Source organism: Condylura cristata, unplaced genomic scaffold (assembly GCF_000260355.1).
Source record: "Condylura cristata isolate star-nosed mole 26May11 unplaced genomic scaffold, ConCri1.0 scaffold00017, whole genome shotgun sequence".
Taxonomy (NCBI): domain Eukaryota; kingdom Metazoa; phylum Chordata; class Mammalia; order Eulipotyphla; family Talpidae; genus Condylura; species Condylura cristata.
The window spans coordinates 42,267,940-42,280,999 of NW_004567118.1; the positions used below are offsets into that span (position 1 = coordinate 42,267,940).

General features: G+C 41.6%; 1 protein-coding gene across 1 annotated transcript in view; it reads left to right on the top strand.

Moving 5' to 3' along the window:
• The window catches only part of HSD17B3 (hydroxysteroid (17-beta) dehydrogenase 3), a 39,857-nt gene extending 27,452 nt beyond the window's left edge, over window positions 1-12,405 (top strand). The window contains exons 7-11 of the mRNA XM_004685177.1: window positions 4,105-4,139; window positions 5,186-5,267; window positions 6,107-6,172; window positions 8,186-8,335; window positions 12,226-12,405. Of these exons, the coding sequence (XP_004685234.1) occupies window positions 4,105-4,139; window positions 5,186-5,267; window positions 6,107-6,172; window positions 8,186-8,335; window positions 12,226-12,405 (513 nt within the window). The remainder of the gene's footprint in view (window positions 1-4,104; window positions 4,140-5,185; window positions 5,268-6,106; window positions 6,173-8,185; window positions 8,336-12,225) is intronic.
• Window positions 12,406-13,060: the final 655 nt, after the last annotated feature.

Consider the following 13,060-nt stretch of genomic DNA (forward strand, 5'->3'; position numbering starts at 1 on the left):
GGTAAATCCTTTCACCCACCACACCTCTGGCCTGTACCCCAGTTCTGTAAGCATAAATAATTACATCTTTAAAAAATATTTGTGGATTAAAGTTTAAGTTAATATATATTCTGATCTTAGCTCAGCTATTAGTTTTACAGTGTTGGGCACGTTATTTAACCGCATGAACTTCAGAATTTTAATCTATTATTTAAAAAAGCTGGACTAAGTGATGTCTCCGGTGCTATTCAGCACTCAGGCCCTTGAATTAGAGTGAACTGCACAGACATTACAGTGTGACTACTATAAAGCTGATAAAGCACCTTTGTGTTAATAAGAAGAGAGGAGTCCTCTCCAGGCAGACAATTCAGAAAAAGTTGCTGCTTAAGCGTAGACACAGCTGGGCCCTCCCTGGAGCCCATATGGGTTGAAGCAAAGCACACTACTAAGCTGGTCACAGCAGCTTCAGAGCTAGTTTGATCCCTTGCCCCAGGGGAGGTGACCCACATGGTGCAGGAGACCTCTTCTGTCTCACCCCCTGCTCCCCTCAGCAGTGTACTTTGTCAATCTGCTTGTTCTGCTCCCTACTTTGTCTCTGATGGAGTCTCTCACCATCTCTGCACCTCTGGCCTGTACCCCGGCCGGAACTCTATGCATATATAAATAAATCTTAAAAAAAAAAAAAGACTAGACACAGCCTGATACTGTGTGACTTGGAGAGTAGATGGTGCTTTGCTCTTCCCACATTATTCCCCTTTTCCTTTAAATGCCGAGAGCTCTCATCATGGCTTGTGAGTAATCTCTGGACTTGCAGCCCATACTCATCCTCATAGCTGTCCACCTTGCCCAGCACAATTCATAACGGCGTGTGGAAGCCCTGGTGACGCTGGAAAGTTCAGTGAGTTGCAGCAGTGAATGAAATATGATCCCTGCTTATATGGAGTTGGTTGGGAACAGCTCAGTCTCATCTAAATAAGTTGTGTTCAACATAAGGAGGGAAGATGGATACTGAGAAGGCCAAAAAATATTATTTCCCAGTGGATCAATTGGGCTGAGGATGATTATTTTTACTTTTTGTTGTTTCTCTGTCAGCATACTTGTATTTTATAGTTTCCTGCTCAGTCTTACTGGGTACACATATTATTTTTATGCTGAGCAATCAATGGCTTTTTAAAGCCCCCAGCTGATGTAATTGTAAGTTTTATACGTCCAACTGTTGTCTGCAGTCTTACTGCTAAAATCTTTCACATTTTGTGATTCTTTCAGTCTTGGTCTTTTTGATCGCAGGGTTTTCCAAGTGTATTTGACAATCACCTGACTCCTTTAGCAATGAAATGCTCTGATTTGATATTTCAAGAAATATATCTCGGTAGGCACTGGCATTGCTAAATAACAGAGAAAATAAATTACAAGTTCGCTTCTAAGTTTGCCACACTCCAGCTAGCGCTGCTGGTTGGAAACATGACTAGCATTGCTTTATTGTTCCAAAAGGAGCCATCTAGAAATGGTAGATTTCTCTATCAAAGACAGAGATGGGAGAATGAGTTTGAGGGCAGAGACAAGGTGGAATGTGAGACTAAATCCCAGGAACTTGGAGACAGGAACCCATGGAGTCCAGTGTTATCTTGTTAATTGGGATCATTTGCCCAATAAGCCTAGTGATTCAACTTGAGAGACTTTGGCAATGCTGGTGTTGTCCAACATTGCTCCAATAATACCTTTTTTTCATTTTAGGTGACGCATTTTATTTTACTGCTTTGGTGGGAACTAAGTTTATATTTGGAGTACAAAGAATCATATAAGAATTGCCATGTCTTTGCATTTTATAGAGTTTTCATAGTAGACATATGTAAAACAATGAGTACAATTCTGAAAAATAAGCAATCCACAAATTTGAGAAGTTTTGGCATAAGACTGGCTTATGGTATCAAAATCGCTGAGTATTTTTTTTTAAAGATTTATTTATTTAAAAAAAAGATTTATTTATTTATTCATATGGAACTGGGGTACAGGCCAGAGATGTGGAGGGTGAGAGGATTCACCAGAGACAGAGAGGGAAGCAGAACAGGCAGATCTACGAAGTACACTGCTGAGGGGAGCAGCGGGCGGGTCAGGAGAGGTCTGCCATGCGATGTGGACCTCCTCCGGGGCAGGCGGGCAACGAACTCATGCCGAATTGGCTTAAGCTTCTTAGTGCTGTGCTTTAACCCACTGCACCACCAGGGAGGGCCAGTCTCTGAGTATTTTTTTTATATTTATTTATTCATACAGAACTGGGGTACAGGCCAGAGATGTGGAGGGTGATAGGATTCACCAAAGACAGAGCAGGGAGCAGAACAGGCAGATCGACGAAGTACACTGCTGAGGGGAGCAGCGGGCGGGTCAGGAGAGGTCTGCCACGCCATGTGGTCACCTCCAGGGCAGGCGGGAATCGAACTCATGCGGAAGTGGCTTTAGCTTCTTAATGCTGTGCTTTAACCCGCTGCGCCACCAGGGAGGGCCCTGTCTCTGAGTATTTTAATCATAATTTTTCCTTTTGGTTTTAAATCTCCAGTGACTTTTTAAAATTTTAATGTTATCAATCAAACAGTGTTTAACCCCTTATGGGCTGGTAGTAGCAGAATCTTCTCTAATGAAGTTAGAGAATCAGAGAAGAGGTGATGATATCATCTAGTCCTCAGCCTTCTCTCACCTCCCTCAAAACCCAGTGACTCAGGAGTCAGTCCTGTGGCCTCTGGAGAGCTCCTCTCCACCTCACTTCTCCCAGAGCAGTGGACACATTGTGGGGAATCTCTGAGGATAATTTGGAGCTTGGCTTATGAAGCAGAAGGATGGGAGAGAAAAGATTGATTGAGAATTTATATCAGTGACTCATACAACATAAATAAGCACTCATTTTCCAGTCCCAGCTTATTGTTTTATTTATTTATTTTATTTTTATTTTTTGAGACATTATTTGTTTATTTCATTTCATATATTCATTGTATCATCCTTTAAAAGATGACTGGATTAAGAAGATATAGTATACTTACACAACAGAATATTACTCAGCAATCAAAAAGGATAAACTTTGCAGCAATATGGATGGAGCTATAAGGGAATTTTCTCAGTGAAATAAGCCAGAAAGAAAAAGAAAAATACCAGATGGTTTCGCTTATAGCAGGAGTATAATGTACCAGGCGAGAAAATAATATTAATAATGAACAGCTATATACCAGAGACATTTTATGGGGGTGGAGTAGGGAATGGGATCAAAAATAGTGGGGGGAGGGAAGTGCGCTGGACTATGGTGATGGCACATGGGTGACTTGGTGATGGGAAACCCATGGGGATTACAATTGAGATAAAAAAAATGTACAAAATGATGTAAAAAAAAGCTATTATATTATTTCAAAAAAAAAATCGAATGGTCTCACTTATAGAGGAATGTAGAGAAAACAAAAAAGGAATCAGGAAAAAATAACTACAATAAAGTAAAATCAAAATCATCAGGCAATTATAGACTAGAGGCATCCAGTCTCAGTTTTAAAAAAATTTTCTCTGTCCCTCCCTTCTGTTTGGATCCTCTCAATCTCAAATCTTCTCCCAAGATAGGACTCACTTGTACTTTTGAGAAAATTTCAAAAATAACTGTTTTAAAAAAGTCTTTCAATAGGATATTTAAATTCCAGGACTGACAGGGAAGACCGCTTGTGGGGTGGTAGGCAGAGTTCTGAATACTATTGTGAGTCCAGTGGACAGACATGTTCTGTCTGAGGGGCTATTTCTCTGTCCATTGCAGACTGCTCCTGTGGCATCTGTTGAATTGGAGAGGTAGTCTTCTCCATCTCATACCTTGTATGTGAAATGTTCATGGACACTTGACCCCATGACCATAAGTCAATCTCTGTAATTTCTCAATGCTCTCATTTTCCAGAGAGACTTTAGCTTTATGGGGAAGAAACCAAAAGCCTCTGAAACCAGTGGGCTTCAACTAGACTCATATTGCCAGAGTGTCAGCAATGGGTGTCAGCAGTTGCCAAAGTCCCCTAGAAGATTAGACTCTTCCTCCAGCACCTACTTCCCAAGTCTTCCTGACCATTTTTACTTAGTTCACTCTGGTATAACTCTGGACTTCTCTTATAGATGACACAGCTAATTCTGAAAAGCATGGAATCAAGGTAAGATCTTTTTTTGAAAGGTAGAGTAGCATGGTCTTCCTGGCCTGGCAGTCAGCTGACATGGGATTGGTAGGAGAGGGTTTATGCTGCTGCTGCTTTAGACACTGTTAACTATGATGAAAAGACATTATGGGAGGAGCATAACTTTTGGGGCAGACTAACTTAGCAAACAGGTAAATATACTTTAAGGTCAAATGTAAGCTACATCAGAGAATAGCAATTTCAACATACAGTATATTTAAAAACAAAACAAAACAACTTTGTTTTGAGCATAAAAGAAACTTTGAGACCAAGGTCATCTCTTTGTTATTATGAAATTCAGCTCCTGTCAAAATGAATTTTCCAATTTAGTGGTAAAATTTACCACCCATCAATGTCTTCATTTAATTCTTGTTTTTATAATCTTGTTACAACACCCATTGGGAAGTTGGTCTTTCTCAGGTGGTATTCTTAACAGTAAATGGTTGATAGATTTATCTTCCTTAGAGGGGCAAGAGGATTGGCCTTACACTGTAATGTCCAGTGTCTTGTGTTTTTCCATATTGAAGCCTTCTAATTGAGAAAGATTAAGGACACTGAATTTCCAAGGATAAGTAAGGACCCAGAGACCTGTGTGGCAGTGCGTGTGTGAACAGATGACAGAATGTCAAACGCCCAAGACAGCATTCTACAGATGATACTTGTCCTGTTGTGCATCACCTTTACCAGTATCAGGGACCCTAAACTCATGTGGTACCCTTCTGAAAGAAGCATCCTTTCTCCTGAGTCTTTTCTGAACTGAACTGGTGCTCAGTATTTTGGTGGGGAGTCTTATAGCAGAGTTCCACACCCTGACACCAACTGACTGTTGAGTGTATGTGATGGCCTTTTCCCTGAAGGAGGGGACATTCCTCTCCAGCTTCTTGCTTCTCGGAGGTAGAGCCTGGAGTGCTGCTGGAAGCCTGGAGGGGATGGGGTTTCTCCAGCACTCACAAGAGCCTTCTGTTTTCTTTTTAAGCTGTGAATAGGCAGAAAAACAATTGAAATTTTGCTTCTTTACCTCTTAGGCAGAAAGGGCTCATCTTGAACATTTCTTCTGGGGCAGCCCTCTTTCCCTGGCCTCTGTATTCCCTGTATTCTGCCTCCAAGGTGAGTGGTAGCTGGTCATCCAACTCTCCTTTCTCCTCCTGCCATTTCCCCTCCTACACTGACATTTTCCTTTGTGTCATCTGGTAAGTTGATGGAGATATTTGCCTGTCCATCAGGAAATGTTAGCCAGCAGGTGATGGGGTGAACATTAGAAAAGGTGCTGCCTTGGGACTGATGAGGCCTTGCAGCAGCACAGCTGTGTAAGTGCAGCACCCAGAGAAATTCAGTCAGCACTCAGAACCCTATTTTGGAGGCCTAGATGGTATCTCCAGACCCTCATCATAAAAACAAGAGTTTGGGGGCTCTTCCTGGTGGCACAATGGGTTAAAGCACCACATTATGAAGCTCTATGAAGCCACTGCAGCATGAGTTCAATCCCTGACCAGGGAGCTGACCCTCATGGCGTGGCAGGCCTCTCCTGTGCTACCCGCTGCTCCTCCTCAGCAGGGTACTTTGTCAATCTGCCTGTTCTGCTCCCCACTCTGTCTCTGGTGAATCCTCTCATTCACCACACCTCCGGCCTGTACCCCAATTCTGTAAGCATCAATAAATAAATCTTTTAAAACAAAACAGAACAAAGCAAAATAAGCCCTTGGAGAAGGTGTCCAGGCTTGATGTGCTTCCCTGGGCATGTTTACCTCAGTCAATAATTACCACAAATGTCTATTCCCAGTGATTCAGAGAGTATCACCTAGACCAAGAAATGAAGTCCTAACTCCTGAAAATGAGTGCTGCCTTTTATGATAAAGCACTAAATGCCTGTGGTACCCTTCCAAATAAGTTGTCTCTGATGGAAAAAGAGGCTCTGAGTCCTTAGGTGTTTCTCTTTCTTCCTCCAGGCTTTTGTGCATACATTTTCCAAAGCTCTGCAGATGGAATATAAAGCAAAAGGAATCATCATCCAGGTGTGGTCAACAGTTCCAAGTCCTTGGGATTAGCTACTCTGAAGCCACAAGGAGCTAGGGCCATGGCTTCTTGTGGGGATGTGATAGGTTGGAATCATGTAACCATCAAGGTGGTAACCCCCTGCAGCCACCCTCAACTGTGCCCTGGGTGCTGGCTGAGGAAGTGAAGCAGGGTGAGGGTGGCACAGAAACACTGTCGACCTTGGGACTCCGCCTACCAGCCTTTAATTCCACCTAGGTACAGGAAGCAGTCATATGTGGGAGGAATTGTGAAGAAATTAAGGAGGGAAGGACAAAATGGAAGAAGGGAGGAAGAAAGGAAGGGAGGAAGGGAGAGAGAGAAGGAGGGAAAGAGGGAGGGAGAGAGGGAAAATAGGTGTCATTTTTGCTCGAATCTGGTTATATGGCCCCACTAGGATAGATCCAGGAAGTGCAATTCTATCATGTGTCTGGGGAAAGAAAAACTAGAAATAACTGGTGAATAGCACTAATGATTAGCACAGCCACTGCTTCTTAGCCACATGACAGTGTTAGCATCATCTCTTTCTAGGTAATTGTGCCCTAGATGCTATAGCTGCCAAGGGACAGCAGGAGTGAGTGGTGGTGGGGGAGGATGCTTGGAACTGCTCTCCATGCTGGGAATTGCTTTTCAAACAAGTATAAGAAGGTTAATGACCTTGTCTTTTTGAAAAAACACAAACAAAAGGACTGGCTTCTTCAAACACACATAGAGCTGGTACTCAATATTCGTACCAGATAAGGTAGTAAGTATTGTGGACTTGGGTTTCACTTTCAAATCCCAGCTCTGTTATTTCTCATCCAAATGATCCCATGTAGTCTGCTTAAACTCGTTATTCTCAGTTTCTTCATCTATAAAAAGGGGCTTATAATACTTGTCTGAACCTCTGTAGATCATTTTGAAGATCGAATAAGTATGCAATTTAACCAGTATTTATTGAGTTCTCATTTTGCGCATAATTATGTATTGTCCACCAAAACTCATTCTAGAATTGAAAGTAACACTATTATTTCTCTATCTGGAAACTAGGTGTGCATGCTCTTTATATTTCTCCAAGAGAAACACTTGGGACCATTGGAAGAAAAGTGTTATAGAAATTTATGACAACATTAATTTCCATGAGAACTAATTCAATTGATTTTATTGATTTTTAATTAGATTCAATTATGAACCAACCTGCTCTCAAGTGTGACATGAAGAAAACTGAAGCCAAGAAAATGAGCATGGGTCTTTTTATTCTTCCAAAAGTTGCCAAGGTCTCTCTGTCTGGGAATAAAGTAATAAATCCTGTTATGAACCTCATTAAGGGTCACCACATGGTGAGACCACAGGTGGAAACACAATGTTGGATTTTCAGTGTGTGGTTGGTTAGTTTTGTATAACAGGAAAGATACGAGGTATATGCCATGCCTGGCTTCTAAATAAATTATAAAAATGGGAATACAAGTCCTTTAAATTGTTCCAACTTTGGTTATATGCATTGGAAATTAACTTCTGAGATAGGGTTGCCATAAATATACACAGATTTTCAATTAAATTTGAATTCCAGACAATGATTAATTTTTTAGTATCAGTATATCCCATTCAATACTTCAGACATTATGCTGCCATTGACATTTCATTCACTTCAAATTTAAGTGGGTGTCCTGTGGTTTTGTTTCCAAAGTCTGGCGACCACAATCTGAAGTATGACTCATGCTCCCCCCCACCCCCTTCACTGGTGTGCATTTCAACCAGACAGGTTCAAAGAGTGTGACGGTGTGGCCACCACAGAACTATAATGTCATATGGCCAAAGTTTTACCTCCAATGAGCAGCAAATTTAAACCAAAAGCGACAGCCAGCTGTGCCTGTGTTCTATACCATTATCATTTAGGATCTTGACACCTTTTACAGGAAGGAAAATGTTGGAAGATGAAGGGGTACTAAATGGGGGTTAATTTGTCAGGGCTGGATGCGTGGCTTCTGCATTACGGTCTTTATTTCTCATTGTAGGTGCTGACCCCGTATGCTGTTTCCACCCCCATGACAAAGCACCTAGGTGCCAACATGATAACCAAGACTGCTGACGAGTTTGTTAAAGAATCACTGAATTATGTCAGATTTGGAGATGAAGCCTGTGGTTGCCTGGCCCATGAAATCTTGGTAATTGATAACATCTTTCTCAAAGAAAGGAGGACAGGTGTGCAGGTAGCTTCAGCTGCCTCCTCCTTATTATTGGGACAGTCACCTGTGTTCCTTTATGACAAAGACAGTGGTGATGGGTAGGCTGGTAAAGAGGGAAATAGCCAAAAGTTGTGAAAAGGTGTTTGGAGAAGCAGGAGGCCTCAGTGGCCAGCTCATAGATAACTGTGATGTTGGCAGTTCTCACCCTTAACTCATTTACCTCTCCCCCAGAAATTATACTCAGGAGCCATAGGAAGTTGCCTACACTCCTTCATGACAAAGACAGCGGTTATGTGTAGGCTGGTGAAGAGGAATATAGCCAAATATTGTGAAAGGCATTTGGAGAAGCAGGGGGAAGAGCTGCTGGAGGCCTCCGTGCTCAACTCATAGATAACTCTGATGTTGGCAGCTCTCACCCTTGACTGCCTTACCTCTCTCCCAGAAACTATTTCCAGGAGTCTTAGGAAGGGCAAACCCAAAACATGGAGGGCTTTCCACTGGGAGGCTGCTATTTTTCCTTGGCTTTTGGTGATAGTAAGTTTCCAATGATCTTCTACCCAGAAAACAAAACAAAACAAACAAAACAAAACAAAACAAAAGCAACATCTTATCTTAAAGGGTGTGCTGACTTCTGAGGTGTAAACAGTGGCTCTTATGACAAGTGCAAGCCTGCTTCTGCATACCAGGGGCTCCACCAACTATGGAAGTAAGTTTCCATGGCATCTGGCATGAGAAGTTCTTACCATTCCTGGAAACTTTTAGAAACACAAACATGAAACAAAGGACTTGTGCAGTGAGCATTGCATGCTAATACTGAAAACAAAGTCATAGGCTTCTCCCCTCCCCTTTCTATCCCTTCCCTCCTCTTCCCTTTTCTCCTCCCCAGGAGAATCTGTGGTCTTAGGCCTCCAGGATATTGACTTCTTGAGTAGAATCCTACTTCTTGAGTAGGATATTGACTTCTTGAGTTAGAAATTGTTTTGTTATGGCAATATCCTGCCTTGCAAAGCTAAGATCTTCTAAATGTCAAGAGTTGATTTTTTCCCCCCACTTTTCTCTTTTGATTTCTTATGTAGCAAATTCTAATCTTTTCTGACAAACATGTCAAGAACAAGTAAGAAAAAGTCTTTGTATTTGGTGAAGCAAAAGAGAAAAACAAACAAAAAGCTATAAATTATTAATGCCATTAAAGTTAAATTGGAATTTTTTGGGATTTAGAGAGTATTGGAACTAAAGTCTTGGGCAAACAAGTAAAATCAACTGGTAAACAAACCATCCTTTTGTTATAGAGATGAGGCACAGACATGAGGCTCTCCACCTCTAAATAGTTGGAGGGTGAGGACTGAGGTGGGGATGGAACCTCTCAGATACAGTACCGGTGGTATGTGGGGGCTTCAGAGCATCATCTTGTGAGACAAATCATCCTTCTGTTTTATGACTGAGGAAACCAAATCTCAGTGCTGGATCAGAAGGCTGAAGACTACTGGCTGGTAATGGTGAAGCTAGAGCTTAGATTTCCTTTTGTCTGAAACTAAGACTTTCCTGGTTGCTGCTAACAGTCCTTTTAGGTTGGAGAACAATAGAAAGATTGCAGATGAAAAAGGGGACCTTTTAGTAAATTTAAATTTATTTGGACATGGCTGGTGCATGAATTTTACTTTGGTTCCTAGAAGCCATCTTTAATTCTTTGCTTTTCTTTTCTCAGCAATTATCTGAAGGTCTGAGCTGCCTGAAGAGATATGAACAGTCTTTGAAAAGTTCACATTTTTCTCTGGCTGGGAGTGTTCGGTTTTATGGGAAATAGTGGAGCTGAGTAATGTCAAGAGCAGGATCACACAGTCAACAAAAATAATTGGCTTCTGGAAGCCTGGGCCCATGTTGCAGATACAGGGATACAGGTAGAATGTGTTGACAAGAAGAAGCTAGGAGAGAGGAAAAAATTCACTTTTATTCTTTCAGATCCTTAAGCTGGTCTAAAAATTAAGTAACATAAGACAGATTAACAGGAGAAAAACAAAATTAATTATCTACGTATGGGAACTCCACAAAGAAATGAGGCTTCTGAAGAGCAGGCCATTGTGGGCTGTCCTTAGCTAGGGGTAAGGGGTAGGGATCTGGAACTTCAAAGGAGTGGAAAACAATTTAAAGGATGATGGGAAGCATGAGAGAATAAACATTTGGTACACAAATATTTGCTATTAAATGCGGAGACAAAAGGACATAGGCTGATCAAACTGGACTTGCTAAATTCCATCCAGTTTACCACACCTAGTTCACATTTTTTGTAGTTATCTCTGGCAATAGTTCCCTTCCTGCCACAGGCAATTGGTCTATATCCTTTTTAGGCAGTTAAGGCAGAGAAACTTCCTTAATCTGTTGTTTCTTTAAAATAATCAGTCCCTAAATAATCCTTGTGCCAAGGGACATTTTGGGATGGCAAATTTTGCTCCCTTACAAAACTTTCCAAGGTTTCTGTTTACTGCCAGAAATGCTTATAATTAAGCATTGGTGCCTCAGCTTGAGGTTTCTTCCTTTTTTTTAAAAAAAAAAAGATTTATTTGTGCATACAGAACTGGGGTACAGGCCAGAGGTATAGGGGCAGTGAGAGGGTTCACCAGAGACAGAGTGGGGAGCAGAACAGGCAGATCGACAAAGTACACTGCTGAGGGGAGCAGCAGGAGGGTCAGGAGAGATCTGCTGTGCCATGTGGGTCAGCTCCCTGGCCAAGAATAGAACTTGGGCTACAGTGGCTTGGGAGAGCCTCATAATGCAGTGCTTTACCCTGTTGTGCCACCAGGGAGATCCCAGTTTCCCTCTGTTTAAAAGCAACACTCCATGTTTATCATTTACAAATTACTGTGGCTGAGTTTGGTTCGTTAACTCCTTCATAAATTCAGGTACCTGCTATGTCTCCAATGTCAAGCCAGGTGATAGAAAACATTTTTGACTCTTTCAGGGAATCTAATTCTAATAGAACTTTGGTAGGAAGAACCAGAGGACATGGGAAGATCTTGTACCCAGAAGAGAAAATGTTCACTAAGAGAAAGAAAAGAGTGGGCTGTTACCATGGACAGCATTCTCTTAATTTAGAATTTCCTCAGGAATGATACCACAGTGGCTGCTTTGGTGTCTGAGAAAACAGGAAAACTTTGCTTGCTGAGAAATGTCTCAAGACATTTAAATTTAGCAACTACTTATAAAATTTGAGCATTTCAACAGTTAGAAAAAATATTTTTATTTGAGCACACACACTCACACATATACACACACGTCTTTTTTTATTTTGTACATTTTTTTCATCTTGGTTGTAATCCCCATGGACGTCCCACTACCAATTCACTCTTGTGCCATCACCATATAGTCCTGTGTGTTCTTCCCACCCCAGTTTTGAATCTTGTTCTGTTCTCCTCTTCTCCCCTGTTGTAAGGGATTGGGGGGAAACAATTGTAATAAAGTAAAAATGAAAATCAACTAACAACTAAACCAGTGACAGAAAAAATATTTTTAAAGATGATGGGTAGAAACTGAGATTTTTAAAAAGGATTTATTTATTTATGCATACAGAACTGGGGTACAGGCCAGAAGTGCGGAAAAAAGTGAGAAGATTCACCAGAGACAGAATGGGGAGCAGAACAGACAAACTGACAAAGTACACTGCTGAGGGGAGCAGCGGGCGGGTCAGGAGAGGTCTACTGTGCCATCTGGGTCACCTCCCTGGGTGGGGATTGAACTTGTGCTGAATGGCTACGGCTAGCTTCTTAGTGCTGTGCTTTCACCTGTTGAGCCATCAAGGAGGGGCCCAGAAACTGAGATGTTTTAGATGTCACTTCTCTGTTCTCTCCTGGACACTCATGTTTTTTCTCTTAAAGGCAAACTTCCTCAACCTGATCCCATCATGTGTGGGCCCCTGCAGAATAGTGCAGAAGATCTTCCTAACACGCTTCACAGGCTATATCAAGCAGAACATCAACATCAGCAGGGTGAAGCCAGCGGGCGCACCGTCCCCTCAGCTTTCTTCTCCAGTTTTGTCTCTTGCAAAAGACCAATAGCAGACCCAAGCTGTCCTCCCCCTGGAGTTGAAGATATAGCACCTAGAATCCAACTTTTTTTGCCATTTGCTCGAGTCTAAAAATCTTTGGCAAGCTGTTGTGTGATGGGGTTTTAGGGTGATGGGGTATTAGGGCTTTGTGTGTGAGAAGATGAAGGGGTCTGTGGGTAAAACTGGAAGAGTTTCTGGAATAGGCTTACTATATATATGAGAAGAAAGCCTCTGATCCACTGCCTATGGAGAGCAAGACCTAGTAAGGTACTTTGGGACCTTACCATATGAAGTATTATGTGAAAAGATGTCAGGGTCACTAAAGTTATCAAGACTACTGTCGCCCAGAGCGCCTGCCTGTTTCTCTAAGTGTGTTCCTCAGAGACCCAGCAAACTAGGGGAGAATGTGAGGGAAATAGTTACACCAGGCCAATTTCTGGGTATCCCCTATTTTAAGCATATGGTGTCAGCTTAGCTATTTTGTTTTGTATTTGGTGTTTTAGGTAAGATTGTGCTTACAAAAATGAAAATATAAAACATCATGAAGTTAGTGAAGTATGTACACATGTTGATTTATAATGATGCAGAATTGAAACTTATATAATGTTAGAGTGCAATGCTACTTCAATATTTTTGAAAGGAAATGATAGATTCCTTTAAAAGGT